Source organism: Anguilla rostrata, chromosome 11, assembly GCF_018555375.3.
Source record: "Anguilla rostrata isolate EN2019 chromosome 11, ASM1855537v3, whole genome shotgun sequence".
NCBI lineage: Eukaryota > Metazoa > Chordata > Actinopteri > Anguilliformes > Anguillidae > Anguilla > Anguilla rostrata.
Window position 1 is genome coordinate 3,894,790 of NC_057943.1, and position 24,718 is coordinate 3,919,507.

The 24,718-nt window shown below is 47.6% G+C and overlaps 1 protein-coding gene across 1 annotated transcript; it reads left to right on the forward strand.

The window, feature by feature from the left end:
* Positions 1–1,552: 1,552 nt before the first annotated feature.
* Positions 1,553–24,718, forward strand: abcd1 (ATP-binding cassette, sub-family D (ALD), member 1). Its single transcript, XM_064300566.1, has 10 exons — positions 1,553–3,879; positions 7,750–7,930; positions 10,170–10,312; positions 10,735–10,903; positions 12,994–13,088; positions 18,346–18,491; positions 18,852–19,036; positions 20,247–20,331; positions 21,569–21,694; positions 22,397–24,718. Exons 1-10 carry the CDS (start codon positions 2,947–2,949, stop codon positions 22,752–22,754), a joined length of 2,421 nt encoding a protein of 806 aa, XP_064156636.1. The 5' UTR covers positions 1,553–2,946; the 3' UTR covers positions 22,755–24,718.

Genomic DNA, 24,718 nt, shown 5'->3' on the forward strand with positions numbered 1-24,718 from the left:
GGCTATGGCTAGCTACCAGAAATCTAAACGTCTGTTGAATTTATTTACGCGGCGGTTATTTGAAAGTCGTGTCTTGCATTCAAACGGACTCGTCACTGCCCATTCGGCTCATACCCTACCACCGTGACATAGTAGGCTAGTTGTCTACCAAACCAATATTGAACCTCACGTAAAATGCGCACCGCTTCAATGTCAATTCTTCATGGTCACTCGTGCAAACGTTTGACGCATAGGCTACTCGAATTTTACCACCCCGACAGGAAGATCAGTGAATCTGACAGTAAAGTATCAGTTCCCTGTGACATTTGAAGGCCACAATCCAAATCGTGCATATGACGTCGGTAGCTAGGCCTACCACAGTTTTACATTAATTTGCAGCCTATATAGTTACAAAAGGTAATGATATTAGGCCTATATGGTTAGGAACCGTGTAGATTGTAAGCAAATCGTTTTGAACCAATGCCTTATTTAGCTAAATTCGCATTTCTAAAAAAGAAGCTGCGGGGGAAAAACAGGCCCTGGCCTGGGCCAGAAGCGCCGGGGTCGCTCTCCTCACACTGCTGAATACTTCTTCAAAATTATACACAATCCACAGAGTCTGATGCACCTGGATTTATTGTAAGTGAATCCAAGATTACATACAAGAACCCGGGCTGATCTGCACAGACCAATACAAACAACGATCGTTCAGAACGCAAAGACAAGATATCCAATCATTCCCCAAACACTCTGAAATCCCCTGGGCCTTTCCACTTCCCTTTATTCACTTTTGACAGCTCCTCCTGTTGCGGAGCTTAACTTTGGTACTTCCCACCTGTTCGCTTTGGTTTCTTAGGTTCTGTCCTTGACACCATTATTTCCAAGCCCCTTCCTTTCTTTAATTAAAATATAAGCATTTCCTTCTCTTATCTAAGTCTTCCTCCCCTTCTTGGCGCAATACATGTATTCACCTTATTTAACTCCTGCTGGATTTTATCATTCACAACATGTTTGCATGAAAGGCCTAGTTTCCATTCCAGAAGCTGTGCTTGCATTGTATATGGACTTTTACAGCTTGTGCTTTATACTTAGTGCAAACCTCTACAGATTATTAACGCTTTGACCAAGATCTGGCCGTTGTTAGTTCTACATATACTTCTTTTGTTAATAATATAACCCATCATGGTGGTGATCGCTTGTGATCTTGAATGCGCTTCCTTCCCACAAAGCGGTGCCTTTAATTGCATTTTATTACAGCGACGTAAATACGTAAATTACGCTGCTAAAATGTAATTTAAAGAAAATCACGGATTTGATCAAAAAGCTACCGGTGTAATACGAGTTATTTAAAATGAGTTTTGCCGTTGTAGTGACAAAGCTTTGAACAGATTCATGCCGGTGGTCAGTGAGAAAAACATGACGCATTATTTTGTAGATATAGCATTTTCGTTCTAGAAGGTCGCTCGCTTTCCAGAGTACACATTTTACTGTAGTGTACTTAGTTCTGTGGTCCCGTAATATAATCTAGTATATTCTATCTCTATGGCTTGGTTCTATTAGAGTACGTACTGGGAGAATTGTGGGACATGTGGAGGACTTCCTACCTTTCGGTGCGCTCTAGAAAGGCATGACGTTGGGTAGTTACCTTTGTTACACGGTTCAATCAGCGTTCAAAGGAGGTAGCGTTACCGGCGAGAAATCATGCATTTGTCTCTGGAAACTACTGAAGCCGAAGCTACGAATTCGCTATGAAACCACTAAGGCCAGTGAACTATAGTTAGCGAAAACATTTAGAAGTTTTTCGACAGCTGGTTGGCTACTTGCTGGTTCGTGGCAAACTTTTTTTTGGACTGTCATTTAACTTCGAGGATAACTTCAAAGGTCATCGGAGGAAATGAAGTTGGACAGTAAACAAAGTTGTAGTTAGCTTGCTTGCTTCGTGTGCTTTGTATGTTGACAGCTCTTCCATAACCCTCTGAGCTAGCTGGCTACATCGTTTCTACGCTTTTAGTAAACCGGTGAACGAACCGTTCTCATTTGCAATAATTACATAGACTACCAACGTTTTTTACACATTCACTGGCCATTTGATTATTAACTGACGTTGGTTGGCTAACTGCTATTTTACCCCTGTCACTGGAGATAACCAATTGTAGCACAGTAATGACTCGTGCAGTTCGTCTTGTTGGATCGTTCTTTAATTACAAATTAATCTTGTTGAAATAGTTGACGTACAGCTGATCTTTCGCACTCTCTTGTTTAACTGGCTATTCTGTTACTTTGTCGCAATGGCTAGTTTGTAGGTATATATCTTGATAATGTTATATCTTGATAATCGCAATGGCTAGTTTGTAGGTATATATCTTGATAATGTTATTTTGATGAACTTTATTTTGGATATTTTGGCTAGGTATTTTTTGGCAAAACCATCAGAACGCAAGTTACCCTTCAGGTATATTAGTCAGCTAGTCACATGATGGCCCCCTTAGGCATGCGGATGTCGCGAAAAAATGTGTCTGCTTGCTCCTTGTAACGTTGGCTACCTAACGCTCGCTACCTGAGAGACAATGAGCAAGGGGGAAACTGCTGACATTTGAGGCTAATGCGACTAGTTGTTTACTGCGGTGTCCGACAGCATATATTATATTTGCAGACGCGTTTCCGTTCACGAATGACTGTTATGGACATAATCATAATATTATGACCACCACAACCTGGCATACGTTTACTTGTAAATAATGTTTTGAAAATAATTGGTTGCCATTTTTACGTTAGTTTTAACATTTTATAGTTTGTATTGGTTGTTGCAGAGAGACAATGGATGACAATAAAAAACATCTTCAGCTTTAACAGAAAAGGACAAAAATGACTAGCCTAATGGCTTTGTGTAGGTAGAGAAACATTTTTTTTAAGAGGTTCTGTTCAACATAGAAATCCACGTGCCTTTTAAGGCCACAGAAGTCCACCATGTCTTTGGTCATATATTCTAAACTTCCGGAGAATTTGAAGAAAACCTCGGCCGTAAAGAAAGCAGTCCTCCTGCTTGTTGCTGCCTATGGGGTGAAGAAACTATACCCCTTTGTCTCTGGAAAGCTCAGAGGAGGGGTCGATAAGCGGTTGGATGGTAAGCTTCCTCAAAGATCGAACGGCGGATCCCCAGATGTGGAGAAAGCGAAGAAGAAGAGCAGCTCTCCAGCCGTGAACCGCGAGTTTTTTGATCGCCTGATACGGCTGCTGCGCATCCTCTTCCCTCGGCTCGTCTGCAAAGAGCTCGGACTTTTGGGCGTCCACTCTCTGGCCCTCATATCGCGAACTTTCTTATCCATCTACGTTGCCAGCCTGGATGGCAGAATCGTCAAAACAATCGTGAAGAAGGACCCGCAGGCGTTTGTGTGGGAGCTGACCAAATGGCTCCTGATCGCCATCCCCGCTACCTTTGTCAACAGTGTTATCCGCTACCTGGAAGGCCAGCTGAGCCTGGCGTTCCGCACGCGGCTGGTCACCCACGCCTACCGCCTTTATTTCAGCGACCAAACCTATTACCGCGTCAGCAACATGGACAGCCGCCTGGCGAACCCGGACCAGTCGCTGACGGAGGACATGGTCATGTTCGCCGCCTCCGTGGCCCACCTCTACTCCAATCTCACGAAGCCCATCCTGGATGTGGTGGTGACCTGCTACACCCTCCTCAAAACAGCCGAGTCTAAGGGAGCCAACACCACCTGGCCGTCGGTCATAGCGGGCATCGTGGTGGCGCTCACTGCCAAGGTGCTTCGCGCCTTTTCCCCGCGCTTCGGCAAGCTGGTCGCCGAGGAGGCCAGGAGGAAAGGAGACCTCCGCTACATGCACTCCCGCATCATCGCCAATTCCGAGGAGATCGCCTTCTATGGGGGACACAAGGTAACCATAGCGACACACTAAGGGCACGGGCTGGGGGAACTTGGGCCTTCACCCTGCCCAATACACAGACACAGCGGAGGTACATTTCTGTTCTTTAGGGAACAAATCTGCAAAATGTACCCTGGAAGTACAATTATGTTCTATTTGGGTACTAATAAGTACCCCAAACCTGAAGTATAAAGGTGTGTATGATGTATTTCTGGTTTGGGGTGATATTTTATGTCCTTATAGGGTACCACCCCAAGCATTTGTACCTTTTATAGGAACTTTTGTATTTCTTTTTTTTTTCTGAGTGTAAATTCACTTTTGTAAGTATCTATTCAGGGTTTCCCTCAGGAGAATAGTTAGTGGAGGGGGAGGTGCCTCGGAGGGTGAGCCGGTGGTGGTGTGTAGTGGTGAGCCGTGGCATTCACACAGTGTAGCCCACACCTGGCCAGGTGCAAACAGGACTGCGCGAGGCCAGTTTTGTTGAATAGCTCCACCAGTGCCTTTTGTTCCCTTCAGTGGAGATCCGAGTCTGAGCTTTTATTGATTTTTTTCTCCGATGTTTGCGGAGGTACAGTGCGTCCCGTATTACCGCCTGGGGATACCAACCCTGGTATCGTTTCCGGATAGCTCTCAGTGACAAACTGACAGACAAATGAGTTGGGTCTGGAAATGTTTGGCGGTTGTTCAATTATTAAAAAAAAATAAAAAAATAAAAAAAATACTTCAATCAAGTAGACAGAAGCCATTGTTTAGGTGAGCTGCGGCAGTTCTTTAACCCGTTTTACCTCCAGGCCTAGATCACGCTGAATGTGGAGGCCAGATAAGACTGTGGCAGCTGCTCTGGCAGGTTCATCGATGGCGGTTGGTTCCCTCGGCTGCGAAACGATCACAACCCGTTCTGTCAGGAGTGTCTGAATGTCTGACGCAGTTGTGTGTCAGGTTGTACGATGTGCTGCATTAACTGTGTTTGGAGCCTCAGGGAAGGAAGATTGTTTGAAAAACACTGGGTGGGTAGTCCTGGTCACAGTTTTGTCATTTTTGTGGTAGGAGATATTCGTTTAAACACGGGCAAACCTAACACGATGCTTGGAATTTTGACTTGAGCACCTCCTGTGTTATTTTTGGCAACTTCGGCGGTGTCTGTGGTGTGATACTGCTTCATGATACAGGATCCTGGCATGTCAAACTCCAGTCTTAACTTAAGGCCTTGAGAACAAGGTGCGTGGACTCTTTAGCCAATCAAAGACCTCCGTTCGCCACTTGTGCTGAAGCACACGGAAAACCATCAGACACTGTGGCCCCCCCAGGCAGGTAGTTTGACGCCCCTGCTGTACAGTAGATATTCCTTTCTGTCTACAGAGCGTCGGGAGAAAGTCTCAAAACCCTTTAGACGCCACACACGGTGTCTTTCGCGATACTGCGTAACTGGCAGCGTGTGCGAAGATACGGCCTGTTTCTTTAAAAACGTTCTTTCGAGAGTTTTTGAGAGCAGAGGAAAGGCATTCCTCTGTTTGTGTGAGAGGGGGGTGGCGAGCTGCTTTGGTAGCTGCAGGTTATTCGCAGGCGTGATGCGAGAGGAATGCCTGGGTTCTTTTTGTCACCTGCTCAGACGCGATAAATCACAGAAAGAAAAAGGTCAGTTTGTGGAGCGTGACACACTTTTTTTGTTTTTGTTTTTTGTGGGTCACACGCCGCTGGTCTGTAGGCCTCCCTTTGTATTGGCTGGTTTAATTGTTTCTCTTTGAAACAATGTGGCCGTTATGAGAGAGAAATCCATCACACTTTTTCCTGCTCTCAATAAACGACCGTTCTGTATTTCACATTTTTTAACACAGTTGTGTAAACGCACACTGCTAAACTGACAGAGGAGCTAGCACGTCTGAGTACTAAGACATTTTAATACTCTTGGAAAGGGCTGACCTTTTTCCATTTGGTTCTCTGAAGGCAATTTATAGACACACACACACAGGAGCACAGTCATAGATGCTGCAATAAAATGTTACTTACTTAAATGTATTTGTATAAAGTTACTTGTACGTTTACGCAAAAATCTATATCCACCTGTTCATTATGACCACACAGTTCATTAGAATAACTGTCTCCATCCTCTTAATTTTGAGATGTTTTCATGTTTACACCTTCTTGAATAATGTTTACTACTGTGTATATATACAGTCAGAGATATTTAAAATAACACAACTTTCACTTTGGCCCCATTTACACCTGGTGGTGTCATTTGTCTTGTGCATCTGGATTATATCCTGAAAAGGATTATCTGCATAAAAATGCTGGTGTAAATGCACCCAAGACGCATTAGGAACAGATTCAGATCCGATCCCCTGAGCCACTTCCTGAAATTAGCAGGTGTAAGCGGGGTTTTGAGTACCAAAACATATTTTTCATCACTAGATGGCACCATGATCTTGGCCATGCTGCTTAAATTTAATGTAAATAAAGTTTTTTTTTTTGTCTCGAGCAATATGGCCATCATGAGGCAAATTATCTTGTACGTAATATGATCAGTACAGGAATCCTCGATATATTGTTTCTTTTTTAAATTATTTTTTTTAAATTGTGGTGGAAAATATGGTTATGTTTTCACAGAAACACTTGAGTCTGTCCTGAGATTCTTTTATTTTAAAGTGAAATAGTTAGAAATGAGAAATTATACTTTTTATAATTTTCACAGTCTACAGAACATTTCACATTCTGCCTTTTCATCAACTGCATGGTGTCTTACCGTGGCAGTTTCCTCTTGTATATTAAATGTCTTAGTTGTGTCCAGTTGTTTTTGGTCCCCATAAATGCTGCTTGCGGCTAGTTTTTGCAACTGCAAATGGGGAAAAATACATCAGAACATCAAACAATACATCAATCAGCAGGTACAGATATAAGTTGCTAAAAAAACACATGGCAGCCTTGGAGCTTTTGTTTGAAGTTTATTTGGTTAAAGCATATAGAATGTCTGAGGAAAAGTCCTTTTTGCACTTGGGTTGTAATTTACCAGATTTTTTATTTGAATCTGGTCGTTCGTTAAACAAATATGTCAATTCACTATAAATCTACCTTGTAGGCCTAACTCATAAAAGGTGGATTTTGCATCTGGGTCAGATTTGCATAGTTTTAAAAAAAAGTGTACTGAGGCACCTGACACTGCTTAACGTATTTAAAAGCGGCAACAATACAGCAGTAACTGAATCCAGCACTGCCTGGCAGAGCAGCAGAAACACACTGAGAAACATGGCCTCTCTGAGCCTGAACGCTGGACCGTGATTGGGCCAGAACGCTGTGCCGTGATTGGGTCAGAACTCTGTGGTGTGATTGGGGCAGATGTGAGGGCTGTCATGTTATGTAGAAGAAGGTAAAAGGGGATCTGCAGGGCCCCACGGGGGTTGCCTGTGCAAGCCAGCAATTTGAACTTTGAACTCATGCTTTTTGACTCAAGATATTGCGCCACTTTTATTTTGACTTGTTTCAGTATTGGTTTGCATGCTTTTCAAACATGACACCGGAAACCCCAGCTCTAGAAACAGGAAATAGAAAACTATATATACTTACCTTCAGAAATGTGGTGTCTCTTGTGAAGTGCGTGGACAATATTTAGACTTTTGTTATTGAACATGGCATCCTGTGTGTGTGCATGTGTGCATGTGCATGTATGTGTGTGTGCATGTGTGTGTATGCATGGTGTGCATGTGCATGTGTTTGTGTATGTGTGTGTGTTTACACGTGTGTGTGTGTGTTTGTGTATGTGTGTGTGTTTACACGTGTGTATGTTTGTGTGTGTTAGTATGTATTTGTGTATGTGCGTGTGTGCGTGTATGTGTGTGTGTTTACACATATGTGTGTGTGCTTATACATGCATGTGTGTGTGTCTCTCAGGTGGAGATGTCCCAGCTGCAGCAGTGCTACCAGGCCCTGTCATCCCAGATCAACCTGATCCTGTTCAAGCGGCTGTGGTACGTCATGCTGGAGCAGTTCCTCATGAAGTACGTGTGGAGCGCCTCGGGCCTGGTCATGGTGGCTGTGCCCATCATCACGGCCACGGGATACTCCAAACACGGTAACTACAACACGGCAGTGCCGAACTCCAGCCCCCAGGGGGCCGCGGCAGTGCCGAACTCCAGCCCCCAGGGGGCCGCGGCAGTGCCAAACTCCAGCCCCCAGGGGGCCGCGGGGCTGCTGGACTACATCTCACAGGGGGCCGTGGGGTCTGTCCTTTCAGTCAGCTCCAATTAAGGCCTCGAGGACAAGGTGTGTAGAGCCAATCATCGGCTTAGATCCGGGCTGCCCAACCCTGTTCCTGGAGATCTGTCCTCCTGTTTTTATTTTTTTTTCAACCCTAGTTTGGCACACCTTAGCAGGTCAATGAGATCTCTAGCTGCTGAATGAGATGTGGCTTTGTTAGGGTTGGAGTGAAAACCTGCAGGACTGTAGATCTCCAGGAACAGGGTTGGGCAGCCCTGCCATTAAAATAAACCACTGGTGTCAAGAACACCACAAAAAACCGGCAGACACCGCAGCCCTCGGTCTAATGGTCTGAACATGTGGGTGAAGTGTGAGGTTTCCCATGATCCTCCTCTATCCTCTGTGTTCACCCCTGGCTGCACTGGGGAATGTGGTGAAAGATCGTAGCTGCGCTGCATTCTAAATTTGTCTTCTTACCACTTCAGTTCTCCTACATATCTTTCTCTAACATTACATCTGCCTGCTCTTGGTTATTTTGTAGACTCTTTGTCTAGAGTATTGTAATTTCATATTACAGTTTATTATATTATTCGGCAGCGATATTACTCTATATACCACAGTGCTTTGTGTTTTATTACAGGTGTTAACCATTATCATATCATTGTTTATTATATGAATAGTCTGAGTCGGCTTCTTTACGCCTGTGCAGATTGATCCACTGGTATGTATTAATCCACAAAATAATGATTGGCCTACTCTATTTCCTTCATACCTCAGCTGTCTGCTAATTAGAAATTCACATAATTATCACCTCCACTCCAGGGATGTGATATTTTTTTAAGTCCCCTCGTGCCTATACTGAATTTGGAAAGCTGGGCTTCAGTTACTTTGCATCTTGTGGTTGGAACATTCAGCAAAAAAAAAAATCTTAAACTTGACAGATTAGTTTCCGTTTTAAACATGTAATTCATGACTCAGCGCCTGAAGCATGCTTCTGCTTTTAACCTCTGCCCTGCTTTTTAAAAAATTACTGTTATTCTACTGTCTCATTCCCCATGTGATGTTTGTAACTTGATTGTTGGGTAACTTTGTGGTTTACGTCAGGCCCACCCCCCCCTCCCCCCTTTTGCAAACGGGAGTTCAGCCTCAGTGTGGGGATTTCCTGGTTTAATGAAGGTTAAAATATAAATATGATACTCCTCTTGGGGGAGTAGGCTGGTCAGATGTGTTGATGTTGGGCAGGACGTGTGATAAGACTGGTCCGGCATCGCCCTGTAGGCCGCGGCGCATTCGTAATTGTGCCGCTCGCTCGTTTGGTCCCCCCCCCCCCCGGCCGCATTGTTGTCTGCCGCTGACGGCGGTTCGAGGGCGCGCTCCGAGCTGGCCGCGCGACTCCGCCCGCTCCCCGCTGTAGGTCAATAGGATGCGGGACACAAAAGGGCTCGATTTTGTAACAGGAAAAACAGGAGCCGTGGCTCGCCCGAGATCCGCCCGTCCCATGACTGCGCCCCGCCCTGCGAGTCAGAGGAGGTGGAGGACCGTGTTTAACTGGCGTGGCGTGTGTCATACGGTGTGTCATACGGCTTCAGTATGGAGGGCCCTGGACCCCGGTGCTTGAAGATGTTTTTATATGGTGCTGGGCCTACTCAACTCCAGGTGCTGCGGCCTTGCAGTGTCTGCAGCTATTTGCTCCGACCCATGCGCTACACCACCTGATTTCACTGATTAGCTTACTTTCTGAACCAAGCAGGTTAAAATGATTAGTGAAATCTGGTGGTGTAGTGCATGGTTGGAGCGAATACCTACGGACACTGCAGGCCGCGGGACCTGAAGTTGAGAAGGCCTTCTGGTATAGTGGGTCTTTGTTCTATAACGTCTTCTTTTTAGTGCCTGTAACTGTCCATTATCACAATCTCAACAGTGCTAACACAGGGCTGCTGTGAACAGAGTTTGTTTTATGTTCTCTCTGCTGTTGAGTCAAATCTGATTACCGCGTGTCTCTGGAAAAAATGTAAGTAAAACACGGTGACTGTGACTGCAGATGAGGGAGGGGCTTGGGGGTCCGTAACTGCCCATCGCTGGATGATTGACGCATGGCTTTCTGTGCCGGGCAGATTCGGAGGACGTGAAGCAGGCTGCCATGGTGATGAAGGAGGAGGAGCTTGTGAGCGAGCGCACGCAGGCCTTCACCACGGCCCGGAGCCTCCTGAACGCCGGCGCCGACGCCGTGGAGAGGATCATGAGCTCCTACAAGGAGGTGAGACACCGCTCCTACAAGGAGGTGAGACACCGCTCCTACAAGGAGGTGAGAAACCGCTCCTACGAGGAGGTGAGATACCGCTCCTACAAGGAGGTGAGACACCGCTCCTACAAGGAGGTGAGAAACCGCTCCTACAAGGAGGTGAGAAACCGCTCCTACAAGGAGGTGAGAAACCGCTCCTACAAGGAGGTGAGATACTGCTCCTACAAGGAGGTGAGACACCGCTCCTACAAGGAGGTGAGAAACCGCTCCTACAAGGAGGTGAGACACTGGAATCTCTCTCCGTGAGTGAGGGAGACACCGCTCCTACAAGGAGGTGAGACACATGAGGGAGAAACCGCTCACACTAGTGTTTTAGTGGAGGAGAAACCCTGCTGTGTGCAGTTTTAACCCCTGACCCCTCCCCCTCCCCCTCCCAGGTGACGGAGCTGGCGGGCTACACGGCGCGGGTGTATGAGATGTTCGCCGTGTTCGAGGACGTGCGCGTGGGCGTGTACCGGCGCTCCGCGGCGCAGGACGGGGGGGCGGGTGGGACCTCGCGGGAGGTGCAGCACGGCATGAGGATGGAGGGCCCGCTGGAGATCAGAGGTGAGCTCCGCCTGCAGGACTGAACCTCCTCCCAGTCCTCCTCCCGGACCTCCTCCTGCTCCCCCTCCTGGTTCTCCTCCCGGACCTCCTTCTGCTCCCCCTCCTGGTCCTCCTCCCGGACCTCCTCCTGCTCCCCTTCCTGGTTCTCCTCCCGGACCTCCTTCTGCTCCCCCTCCTGGTCCTCCTCCCGGACCTCCTTCTGCTCCCCTTCCCAGTCCCCCTCATAGTCCTCCTCCCAGTTCTCCTCCCGGTCCTCCTCCCGGTCCTCCTTCTGGTTCTCCTCCCGGTTCTCCTCGCTTTTCTCCTCCCACTCCTCCTCCCGGTCATCCTCCCAGTCCACCTCCCGGACCTCCTCTTGGTCCTCCTCCCGGTCATCCTCCCAGTCCACCTCCCGGACCTCCTCTTGGTCCTCCTCCCTGTTCTCCTCCCGGACCTCCTCCCCCTCTTTGTTTTTTTATTTGCTTGTTTTTTTTCCCATTTGTGTTCCACCCTCACAGTCCTAATGACAAAAATGGGGGGGGGGGGGGATCTGAACAGAAGAGCCATTGTGTGTGTAACAGGCTTTTTATCAGATGCTAGCTGTAAAATAGCTGCTGGACACTCTTGGCCTTTGAAGATGTCTGGTGTGATAGCAGTTTTAAAAACACGCTGAAAGTTTCTACACTGAATTTCAGCCACTGGGGTGTTTTGGTAGGACATTCAGGTGAAAACCTCTGTCAGTGCGGACAGTAGGAAACCCTATAATCCAGTGATCGTGTGCATTCCTGTCACTACACAGAGGAATGGGGGTGTGCATCTTGTCTGGTTGATGGCTGCCTCAGGCTATAAATTTACATGTGTTTTACATGTGCCTCATGTAGTTTCTCTGGCTTCCTGATTTGAGAGCCCCTGTCAGTCAGGGCCCTTGGCATTGTCCTCATCCCCCCTCCCCCCCCCCCCCCCCACATATGCGCTGCCTTGCACAGCCGACAGCTGGTTTTAATGCATTGTATGCCGGTCTCTTAAGTGTCTTGCTGGAATTCTGAAGATGGTGATGCCTTAGACAAGCTGTCTCACTTGCACGTAATCTGAGATAAATGAAAATTAAGCTTTTTTCTGCCCCGTGGGCATTTTCCTCAGTCGTGTTTACATCGCTGACATGCGATTCGAAGCGCTTCAGTGTACTTGGGTTTCACGGGTGATGGAGCGCTCCTGCATTTTTAATGGCTTGAGTGGAGAGAGCAATTAAACGGTCTACGGTACATTCATAAAAGATTAGAGCGCAGAATTTTTTATTCAAAGATCAGCCTGAGCAACTGAGAAAGTTTTCAGCTTGCATCTCATACACCTCCTTCAGTTCAAAGTGCTTCACTGTTTCAGCCTTTCATGTTTTCCTCAAAGGCACAAAGTGCTCAGGAGCTGTCAGACACCACCCCCAGTTTTTAGTCAGGGTTTTAACTGAGGTCCAAACTCATGCCAATAAACAAAAGTTGAGTTGAGATTTTTATTGGCACCGATTGCACTCTTAATTAAGCCTAAAATAATAATAAATTGCGTTTTAAAAGTGCAGTGCATGGTGACAGAGGATTACCTTTCTGCTGGGTGTTACGGCCCAATCATTGCGCTTCTCTCTAATCACTGTTTTGGGTGTTGGTGACGTACGAATCTTGGCCGGTTCTTCATTTGTGAGTTGCAGTGGATTGGCTAAATGCCTAAATTGTCAACGTAAAATACGTAGATCAAATAACTACATTAAGAAAAGCTCTGCTTGACAGATGAAGCTAAAAGGATAAAAAGTTATAGAAAGCAGTTATAGAAGCACTGATCCATGCTGATCTCTGAAGAATTCTGACTGATCAGAACTGATTTCTGAAGGATGGCAACTGATCCGCACTGATCTCTGAAGGACTGTGACTGATCAGCACTGATCTCTGAAGGACTGTGACTGATCAGCGCTGATCTCTGAAGGACTGTGACTGATCAGCGCTGATCTCTGAAGGACTGTGACTGATCAGCACTGATCTCTGAAGGACTGTGACTGATCAGCGCTGATGTCTTACGGACTGTGACTGATCAGCGCTGACCTCTGAAGGATGTTGTTTCGGTTGCAGGTCAGGTGATCGATGTGGAGCAGGAGATCAGCTGCGAGAACCTCCCGATCATCACCCCCTCAGGAGATGTGGTGGTGACCAGCCTCAACATTAAGGTGAGGGTGCGCTCTGTCCAGCCACTGCTGCTCTTTCCCGTGTTCAGGCTCTTATTGGCTGCTTCTCCTCACTCTAGTAGTGTCTGGCACTGTTAACCCTTCATAATGTGAGGTCGCAAATACACGATTGGAGTGTTCCTAACTGAACATTCTAATGCTGATGTCACAGTCACTACTGGTATCTGAAAGCAGTGGAGTTCTAGAACACTGACTTATCATTTTGATAAACACATTCCAAAAAACCCTGCTCTTCGAAGGGTCAAATGAAATAAGTGAATAAATAAAATTTATAGGAATTATTTTTTGTGATCAGGCTGTAGTTACACACAGGGGTGGCAACCCAACCACAAGTTTGTACAACCCAAGGGCAGAGCCAGACCTCGTAAGAAAATTAGGATGCAGATTTCTAGCAGTTCCAGGTCAGGAAAAAAAGCAAATGAGAAGCCTGCATTGGTTCCGCTCTTTGGCATCGCATGGCTGGGCCTTTCTGTTGGAGTGTCGGGAGTTTACCTGAAGGTCCTACCTGTTTGCTGTCCCAGCCATGTGGGTCGGTGCCGGGTGTCAGAGTGCTGAGTGTGGCCTCAACTGCCACAGGAACAACTCCATAAATACCCCAGCGCTTTCCAGAGAATAAAATGTGTAAACATTTACAAGAACTGAGCTTTTTGTGCTGGCTGGCCTGTCTTTGTGTTCTCACTTCAGCACCCTCGGAACATTCCGGAACGGTTTTAAATCAGCCGAGCATGCTGGGTATCGACTAATGAAGGGCACAGCTACAGCAAGACTTCACCAAGGCCTTGGCTCAGAATATTTATTTTAAAGGAGAGTGGGCAGTTTTGCCCTCCTTTCAGATTTTCTGTTGCTGTGGTTAGAAAGCTGAGAGGGTTGAGAGGGTAACGGATAGAGACGCGATCGCAGCTCAGAAAGTATCATCGCACTGTACGTCCTAATACTCTAGAGTCTACAGGGTAATTCAGTAAGCAGAATTAAATACATTGAACCTGTCTGGCTGGGCTTAAAGATGAAAGAGATGAAAGTTATTGGGAGTTCGTTATGCTGTAAGAAGCAGCTAATTAGACTGATTCTGTTTTACCTGCCCCCAAATAATTCAGAGTGTTTGTATTTAATAAATAATGTTCAGTAAATTAAGCTGAATACTGAAATAATTTTTTTGTTTTTCAAATGCAAGGGACCGATTGGTTTTTGTTGGGATACGCATTTGATGCATTAATGTGCTTGTGTTTGTAATAGGACGCTCGTAACCTTTATTTGCTCAGTGAGGTTCTGTTGTCATAGCTGCCTGTTAGCAAACACGGTCCTGACCGCAGTCATGCACTCCGCTCCCGATGAGCACAGTGACCTCACGCAGAGAGGGAGAGAGAATGTGCAGTATTCCAGAATGTTCTGTGCAAATACAGGACTGAACGAACACTGGCCAGTGGAAGACGTGATGATGCACTGTTCAATATAATCATGAATGAGTGCTTATTTCTGTTGGGTTAGAAAACTACAACCTTTGAAGATGACGATTGCAGACCTTAGAGTTTTTTCAAATGTACGTATGGATGTACTTAGTTGTTTTTTTGCTTTTGTGTCTAGTTGAGCCATTTTTATTGTACCTTTGGCACTCTACCTTTTAAACACGCTGAATGCAGGAGTTTGCTCTCTCTCTCTGCACAGCAGATGTGAATTGAGCGCATGTACAGCACGTGTACTCTCACTTGTCCGGGCCTGTTTGGTTTGCAGCCTACAGCTGTACTGTCTGTGTTGTACAGGAGGGGGGGGGGGTTCATGTTACTACTGTCGTGAGATTTGTGTGCTTCTGAAATATGAAAAAGAAAAAATGTGTGTTGAAAGCCCCCCACCCCCCTCCTGATAAGTGACTGTTTGTGAGAACATCATGTGATTAATGGGGGGGGGGGGGGGGAAGCGAGGTCAGGGAATATGGCGGTATGATCCTCAGCGGTAAACAATGCACTGATTATGCGGCATAGCGGGGCACGCTAAAGTGGCACGGCACGCGGTACGAAAACCCCCCCCCCCCCCCGAGGAACCGCGTGAGAGGTTCGGCTTACGCGCGAAAAAAAAGGATCAGAGTTCTAATACCCCACCGAGGGCCTTCTTATCCTGTGTCATGTGACGTGACGTGTCACCGTCAGGAACCGCTTTGTTCCCACAGCCCGTAACAATGGGTCCACTCAGCGCTGCCAGAACAGGGCCCTGGCGGGCTTTGCAGTTCTCCCAGTCATTCAGAAGGCCTCAGTGCGCCAGATAGCCGCTAGACGAGCCGAGTATTCGCCAGTATTATTCTGCCCAATACCAGTGCACCGCTTTCATAAATATTGATCGCTTGTTAGCCCATTTAAGCCCGCGGGAAACTAAGGTTGCCGAAGTCTCTACGACTCTTTTTGGATTTTTTGGATGACTATAGTTGTTTAAAGCTCTTCCTAAGGTTGTCTGCTTGCATGCCAGTTGTTTTTAAAGCATCTATAGTCATCCGAAAAAATATTCACAGATGGATAAAGAGTGGTAGAGACTTCGGCAACTTTAGTTAAGAGAAGTTAAGAGAGAGTATTTGTTTGGCTGTTTTTTATTTTTATTTTTTTACTGTTAACCCTTAGTAGCAGCGGCTGCCTGTTTAGGCCCCGTGAAATGCGTGGCGCTCTGTGAGTTGGCAGAGTTACAGAGCAGATACGGACTCAGAGCTGCCCTTGACCATTGCCCCAGTAACCGGGACGCTTACCGATAGGCCTCGGGACACGTGCGGACGTGTAAACTGATCCCGACGCTTGCCGGAGCTTTAATTTGGCACGTCGTTCCTGTGGAATGACCGGCTTGTGAGCACTGTTTCACAGGCTCAGTTTAAACTGAATGTGCGTTCGCAAAGCCTGGATTTGGTTTTAAATGATTCTTCGATACTCCATGCTGAAACGATATTCCATGCTTTGCTTACCGGCTTGTGTTCAGTGGTTTAGTCGTTTTGGCAGTTGATTTTGCCTCGCATGCTAAAAATCCAACGATAACTGTCATTCAGCGTAGACACACTGGTTTAAACACAACTGCACACCTGGAGCTAACACAAGGACTGTAAAGGCCTTCATTCAGCTGGTGAACTCTTGTGTCCTGTGCAGTGCATTTACCTATGCTGCGTAGCCTAGCCTATCAGAGAAGGCTTCATTTGGAGGAGAAAAATAAGGAAATTACGGTGGAGAATACGAGCAGGGCCATGAGCAAATATTAATGCCTCATGTCACGTCCAAAAGTAATATTTGGAATGCCGAAGTAATATGTTTACCACATGGACTGACAGACATGAGCTGACTTGTGAATTGTAGCGAATGACGTGTGGCACAGCACAGCCATACCTTTAACAAAAACCGGTGTTGGCTAAATAATTTGTTTAATGGACCTAAACTGTTACACATTCCCAGAAAAGCATCAGTGAAATGAAAAATAAGAACGTACAATCCTATTGTGTGTTTGTGCCCTGTTGAATATATGTGCACGAGACTAAGCCTTCTGTGACTTTAGTAATGACCTTACAGTGCCCCAGAAATCCTGCACCTTTCTGGGCCTTATTGATAAATGTCCAACACGTGGCAGAAGCTGATGTGTTCATTCATTCAGGTCTCTCTAAAGGTTCATAAAAGTACAGTATGTTAACTCCCTGGGGAATCTACTGTAGCAGAACAGTTTCTGGGGCAGTCCAAGTGTACATCTGTGTTGCAGATGGTGGCAGCTCTATACGCTAAACTCTTCATCATACGCTAGAATCTTCATCATACGCTAAACTCTTCATCATACGCTAGAATCTTCATCATATGCTAAACTCTTCATCATACGCTAGAATCTTCATCATATGCTAAACTCTTCATCATACGCTAGAATCTTCATCGTACTCTAAACTCTTCATCATACGCTAAACTCATCATCATACGCGAAACACTTCATCATATGCTAAACTCTTCATCATACACTAAACTCTTCATCATACGCTAAACTCTTCACCATATGCTAAACTCTTCATCATGTGCTAAACTCTTCATCATATGCTAAACTCATCATATGCTAGAATCTTCATCATACACTAGAATCTTCATCGTACTCTAAACTCTTCATCATACGCGAAACACTTCATCATACGCTAAACTCTTCATCATATGCTAAACTCTTCATCATGCGCTAAATTCATCAGTCTTGGGTAAAGAGCTCTCGGGGTCAGTCTCTCACTATGGGCAGTTAGTTGACCAAAACTCTACGAAGCTCCCATTTTTAGGATCATTTTGCTCCTGAAAATTTGATGTGTGCAAACTGGAAAAATAATTTCGGAGCACGTCTACTAATTGGGATGCATTAGTGTGCCCCAGAATGTTTCAGCTGAGAAGCGCACGTGCTTCTTGGGATAAGTGCTTAGCGCAGAGCCCTGCACTTGTCTGAGATGCAGGGCAGCTGGTCTCGCTGTGCATTATTGGGTTAATGCCTCTACGGCGTTCCTGCAGTGAGAGGTGCAGGGGAAGACGCGCAGCTTTGAAATGAGCCGACAGCTGTGCGGATCGCATTAATAATGGCAAATCTTGATTAATTAATGCAGTTTAATCCGTGCCTGAAGACGGAAGGAGACGGACGGTCTGTCTGGCCGTGTAATAAGTAATAAGCTTATGTCCTTTAGTTTTGATCAGCGTTATTGTGAAGTGAGGGCAAATGGTGATGAACAAATAAGATTTAAAAAAATTTTATTTGACACTATTTGTATAAACTCATCTTTATTTTTGGTGAGTTTGAGTTGTAATGCAGGGATTTTGAAGAGGGGGGAAACTGCTGCCCCCTAATGGACAGTACCGGAATCACACATATTTGTGAATGCTCTTTCTTTGTTCAGGGAAACGTTTTGGTTGTGTTTGTTGAACCGGATGATTTTTTTCATGTGTGAAACTAGGGTGGGATAACTCTTATTATGCTTGTGTGTGTGTGTGTGTGTGTGTGCGTGTTTGTGCACTCATTTGTCTGTCAAAGCAAACAGTATATTTGCATTAATTTCTACTCACAACAGAAAACTACTAATTGGACTGGTAAATGGTTAATGGACTGCATTTATATAGCGCTTTTATCCAAAGCGCTTTACATTTAATTAATCTATCAGAAAACTTATTGGCAACTTTAGGTGACCATCACATGCTGCTGTTTCTCTTCTTTCTCTCTCCCTCCCCCCTTCCTCTCTCCCTCCCTCCTCCCTCCCTCCCTTTCTCTCTCCCCGCAGGTGGAGGAGGGGATGCACCTCCTGATCACCGGGCCGAACGGCTGTGGGAAGAGCTCTCTGTTCCGCATCCTGAGTGGCCTGTGGCCTGCGTACCGCGGCGTGCTGCGCAAACCCGCCCCCCACAACATGTTCTACATCCCTCAGAGGTACCAATGATACCTGCATAAGGGCTACATACAGTCTGCATAAGGGCTACATAAGGCTACATAAGGGTTAAATAAGGTTACGTAAGGCCTGTATAAGGGCTACATAAGGCTATATAAGGCCTACGTAAGGGCTACATAAGACCAACATAAGGCCAAACCAGCATGGAAGAGTTTGTGCACTTTTCTGTTTTGTTAATGTTTTGATATTAAGGAAAAGATTATTAATAATGTAGTTACCCATTTATCACGAGCAGCTGATCGTTGAGTCAGTCATGTGACCGGTCACGCTTGCTCTCGTTACACGCGTGGTGGAAGCAGAGCCCTCACGCACTGAGCCGTCCTCTGCTGTGCGCCACGCAGGCCCTATATGTCTGTGGGGACCCTGCGGGACCAGGTGATCTACCCACACACCCTGCAGGAGATGAGGGGGCGGGGCTTCACCGACCAGCAGCTGGAGGACATCCTGAACATCGTCAACCTGCGCTACATCCTGGAGGAGGAGAGGGGAGGGAGGGAGGGGAGGGGGGAGGTGGAGAGTGAGGGAGGTGAGAGAGGAGAGGGTGGGGAGGGGAGGAGAGAGGGGAGTGGGAGGGGGGTGAAGGGAGGGAGGAGTGGGGAGAGGGGGAGGGAGGAGGGTGGAGATGGGGGGGGAGAGGGGGAGGTGAGAGGAGGGAGAGGTGGGGGGGGAGTGAGAGAGGGTGGAGAAGGTGGAGGGGGAGGTGAAAGAAGGGAGGAGGGAAGGGAGGAGGAGAGGGGAGGAAGAGAGGGAGGGGAGTGGGAGGTGGGAGGGAGGAGGAGGAGGGGAGGTGGGAGAGTGGATGGAGGTGGGTGAGAGAGGGAGGTGGGGGTGGGGAGAGAGGAGTGGAGGGGGGGGCCATACAGCAGGGCAGGGCAGCGGGGGCAGGGGTTGGGTGAGAGAGCACAGGCCAGGAGGCAGTGAGAGCTCTGTAGAATAGATGAGGCTCAGGTGGGAAGACAGATTATTAAATATGAGGAAATGAGCTTGGGCTGAACATCCTTCCCCAATACCCCCAGACCCCCAGACCCCTCCGCTCCCCCCCCCCTCGTTCCTGAATATCCTCAGACAGGAAGGTGATGCTGTTTCCTTTAGCTGGGACCTGGCTGCATTAGTCAGCTCTCTGTTTACACAGTTACTCTGTTTACATGGTGACTCGTGTAATTTTCCTTGTTTCCTTGCTAGAAGCTCAGCACTGAAAGGTGGGGAGCGATCATCTCTTTCCCATCATTATCAAATCAGTAAAAAAATGTTTTACTATTTGAAACAAGGTTTTTTACTCTCATTCACCACTGCTTTTCAGAGGGAAAATATCTAGCATTTTATGGAACTTTTGCACATGCATTTAGAGTCTAAATAGTTTGCTTCCATTGTGTTTGCTTCTGAGTGTTGCAGGCATTTTAATGTTCCAAAATTTCAAGCAGGGTATTTGTGACAATAGCAGTCAGACTGTCAATAGTTAGTTAATGTGGCTGTCAGTAGTCGGTTAATGTGGTAGTCAGTTAATGTGGTTGTCAGTAGTCGGTTAATGTGGTAGTCAGTTAATGTGGTTGTCAGTAGTTGGTTGATGTGGCAGTCAGTAGTTGGTTAATGTGGTAGTCCGTAGTCGGTTAATGTGGTAGTTGGTTAATGTGGCAGTCAGTAGTGGGTTATTGTGGTAGCGGGTTAATGTGTTCTGCAGCAGATTGACAGGGTTAGACGAGCGCAGTCTGAAGCAGCTGTGCTGGTCTCACACACAGGCTGGGATGCGGAGAGCGACTGGAAGGACGTGCTGTCAGGAGGGGAGAAGCAGCGAGTGGGCATGGCCAGGATGTTCTACCACAGGTGAGAGACAGGCCGTGTGTACAGGAGCGGGAACCAGAGACAGGCCGTGTGTACAGGAGCGGGAACCAGAGACAGGCCGTGTGTACAGGAGCGGGAACCAGAGACAGGCCGTGTGTACAGGAGCGGGAACCAGAGCAGGAACACAGGCCGTGTGTACAGGAGCAGGCCGTGTGTACAGGAGCAGGAACCAGAGACAGGCCGTGTGTACAGGAGCAGGAACCAGAGACAGGCCGTGTGTACAGGAGCGGGAACCAGAGACAGGCCGTGTGTACAGGAGCGGGAACCAGAGACAGGCCGTGTGTACAGGAGCGGGAACCAGAGACAGGCCGTGTGTACAGGAGCGGGAACCAGAGACAGGCCGTGTGTACAGGAGCGGGAACCAGAGACAGGCCGTGTGTACAGGAGCGGGAACCAGAGACAGGCCGTGTGTACAGGAGCGGGAACCAGAGACAGGCCGTGTGTACAGGAGCGGGAACCAGAGACAGGCCGTGTGTACAGGAGCGGGAACCAGAGACAGGCCGTGTGTACAGGAGCGGGAACCAGAGACAGGCCGTGTGTACAGGAGCGGGAACCAGAGACAGGCCGTGTGTACAGGAGCGGGAACCAGAGACAGGCCGTGTGTACAGGAGCGGGAACCAGAGACAGGCCGTGTGTACAGGAGTGGGAACCAGAGACAGGCTGTGTGTACAGGAGCGGGAACCAGAGACAGGCCGTGTGTACAGGAGTGGGAACCAGAGACAGGCTGTGTGTACAGGAGCGGGAACCAGAGACAGGCCGTGTGTACAGGAGCGGGAACCAGAGACAGGCCGTGTGTACAGGAGCGGGAACCAGAGACAGGCCGTGTGTACAGGAGCGGGAACCAGAGACAGGCCGTGTGTACAGGAGCGGGAACCAGAGCAGGAACCTTACGTGTGCTGCAGGACCGTCACACACACGCTGTGCTGCAGGAGCGTCACACACACACACTGTGCTGCAGGAGCGTCACACACACACACACGCTGTGCTGCAGGAGCGTCACACACACACGCTGTGCTGCAGGAGCGTCACACACACACGCTGTGCTGCAGGAGCGTCACACACACACACACACACGCTGACCAACAGAGAAAATATTATGACTGGTTAAAGGATGGAGATGGTAGGTGCAGTCGGTGGTAGGTGTGGCCGGTGTTCTGGTTTGACTGAATTTGCTGATTTGCTGATTTGCTGAATTGATGCCGCTGATTTCTCCACGCAGGCCGAAGTACGCCCTCCTCGATGAATGCACGAGTGCCGTGAGCATCGACGTGGAAGGCAAGATATTCCAGTCTGCAAAGGATGCTGGGATAGCGCTCCTCTCCATCACCCACAGGCCCTCGCTCTGGTACGCACGTGCTCCCCTGCACACGTCTGAAGCTGCTACTTTTAATTTGTCGAGTGAAAGTCGTAGGTTTTGCCGACTGATGCAACTGCGTGAAACTCGAGGTTTCCCCCGTGACAGTGTGTAATTTCTGTGTGATGTGCTTAACTGCGTCAGTCAGTCGGTCTTTTGCAGCGAGCACAGCTAAAATCCAAAAGCAGATGTTTTAAATGGGGTACAGGTGTGCACAGGTGTAAGGCCCAGGCTGTTTTTTGTGGGATCGGGGATTGATGGAGCCGGGGGTGTGGGAGATTCTGTGGTGTCCTGCAGAGCTGAGCAGGGGGAAATTCCCATGATGCACCACTATTTCAGCAGGGTTAAATTCCCACGATGTGCCAGTATTTCAGCAGGGTTAAATTCCCACAGTGCACCAGTATTTCAGCAGGGTTAAATTCCCACAATGCACCAGTATTTCAGCAGGGTTAAATTCCCACAATGCACCAGTATTTCAGCAGGGCGGTGCTGCAGCGGTCCAGCCAAAGACAAAAACGATCCTCAGAGTTTTAACCTGCAGCTGCCAGAAGGGGGTGCTGTGCACCCAGCAGATCAGATTCAGTAAGGGGGGTGGACCGGCTGTCTGGTGCAGTTCCAGGCTGTTGTGCAGGAAAATGGTGTCACTTTTCCCCCCTTCTCTTCCTCCTCCCCCTCCTCCTCTTCCTCCGGCAGGAAGTACCACACCCACCTGCTGCAGTTCGACGGCGAGGGCGGCTGGCGGTTCGAGAAGCTGGACGCCTCCACGCGGCTCTCCCTGCAGGACGAGAAGCTGCGGCTCGAGACACAGCTGTCCGGGATTCCCAAGATGCAACAGCGCCTGGCCGAGCTGTGCTCCATCCTGGGGGAGGACAGCGCCCTGCCCCGCCCCGGCGAGGGCGAGGGTGGCGGCGAGGTTGGGGGTGGGAGCGAGGGCGGGGGCCAGGGCGAAGGGCCGCAGGAGCAGCAGGAGGAGGAGGAGGAAGGGGCGGAGCAGCCGGAGATCAAACAGGAAGTGACGGGGGACAGGCGGGACGCTGTACTCGCGGACTGAACCGGGAAGCTGAAGGAACAGAAACAGGGCGGGGGATGTGGTCATGTCGCAGATAGATAATCTTAACCGAGATGCCGAGTAGCAGCACTAACGCACACGTGGAGGTGGGGGGGGGGCGTGGGGGGCTGGGGGGAGGTCGCAGGTCAGACGGTCGTTATAGAGGTTCAGCTCTGGCCCGGCTGTACAGCAGCAGGTAACGGCAGGCGCACTGTGAGAAGGTAAAATGGACCTGCTTGGGCCTTCACCTGTACGAGCCAGCTCCGGCAGAGACAAGGTCGGGAGCAGCACTGGGACCACAGCAGCCATTTACCCCCTGCACTCCCCACTGTGGCCTGTAGGGGGCACCCCTGCTCTGTAGACTACGGCCTTGTAGCAGTGTTCGGGGCTCCGCTTACTCTGTGCACTAATGATAATAGCGGAATTCCATCCACAGTCGACCACGTTCAGCCGTGAAGAATATATATATATATATATATAGTTCTTTTTCTTCTCCCCACCCGTGAGAGGTATTTGAAGTCTTTACTCACCACCTTTAGAGGGAACAATTCTCTTTTGGAATTTCAGGAAACCTTTTAGTACGCACCTTGTTTGCCTTGCAGAGAAAGGGCGTGGGTGGCTAACAGTACTGTATTGCATTACTGTGTGTGTGTGTGTGTGTGTGTGTGTGTGTGTGCGTGCGTTTGTAGATTTCGTCCCTTGCGCTCCTGACGAGATCTGCAGCTGCTTGTAAAGTCCCGTGCTGAGAGGAGCTTAAATGGCTATCGGGGTGTCTGTAGCTGTAGACCGGGGGGGGCCAGTCTTATCCGAAATGGGCCGGTGTGTGGGTGCAGGTTTTTTGTTTTGGCCCCGCACTAATAGACCCAATTCAACCTATTAACCAATCATGGTCTTCAGTCAAGACCTTGATAAATAGAATCAGGTGTCTCAGTGCTGGGCTAAGACAAAAACCTGCACCCACACCGGCCCTCTTCAGATTAGATCGGACACCCCTTCTGTAGATTTTCATGTTGACTCTTGAATCAGATTAACTCTTTTATGATTTTTTTTTTTTCCTTGGTTGATCAATATGTGCTTTACTTGTTAGATACAGAAGTTTTGTATCACAGCAGATAGTGTAGTTTGAACAGAGTTTAATGTCTTGCTGAAACCAGGTGCAGTAGTTGAGCTGTTGCAAAAATGAGTGCAGTTTACTGTGATATTATATGAATCACATATAATGTGTCTAGAAAAAATAAAATTTTATTTGTAATGTGTTTAATATTATGGAATATTTTATATTTTATTAGGACTGTCTTGAATTTACATTTAAAAGCAATCGACGAATTAATGAACATGATTGGGGGGAGGGGAGGGGAGGGGTCTTGGGCTTGGCAAATAACGGAGTCTGCTGTCTGTCCTCATTGTAATGTGTTCATCACTGGATTATGATTGTTTTCTTGTCACCACCGTTGTTGCACTTCAAAAACGGTTCCGTTGATTTAGAAGGAATTTGATGTTTGCCGACCTGAATTGCTCCCACCAGGACATATGTCCTTAATGTCATAGCTACCTTTTTTAATCTGTTACACGATAATGCCTTCACAGGCGAACACCAGCTGACTTCAATCCGCACAATTGTTAGTGTCCTTGTAAACTAGAAACACAGCTAGTAGCCTACTTCTGATTTGATTCTAGTTTACACAGGAATAAAAAAGAAAAGTTTCAGTAGGGTTTGTCTGAAGCACCGACTTTATCACGTGTTTGCTGTGTACACGTCACAATCAATGCCCACTCCTTCGTTATTCTGTAATCAAAAGACACCGCTCCCAGGTCCGTTTTGTCATAGCAATTCAGTGGTTGTTACTCACAAATTGTAATGTACGAGTGCTTTTAAATCACTGCTATCGTTTCAGTTTCTACTTTGTAAAATGTTATTAACCAAAATAAAAAAATGTTAAAATGTTTATTAAATATAAGCTTTGTTT

Excerpts from the sequence above, each read along its gene's own strand:
- abcd1 (XM_064300566.1), top strand. The coding sequence starts at position 2,947 with ATGTCTTTGGTCATATATTCTAAACTTCCGGAGAATTTGAAGAAAACC. Across the intron at positions 3,880-7,749 it reads CCTTCTATGGGGGACACAAG|GTGGAGATGTCCCAGCTGCA; the intron begins GTAACCATAGCG and ends TGTGTCTCTCAG. Across the intron at positions 21,695-22,396 it reads ACCCACAGGCCCTCGCTCTG|GAAGTACCACACCCACCTGC; the intron begins GTACGCACGTGC and ends TTCCTCCGGCAG.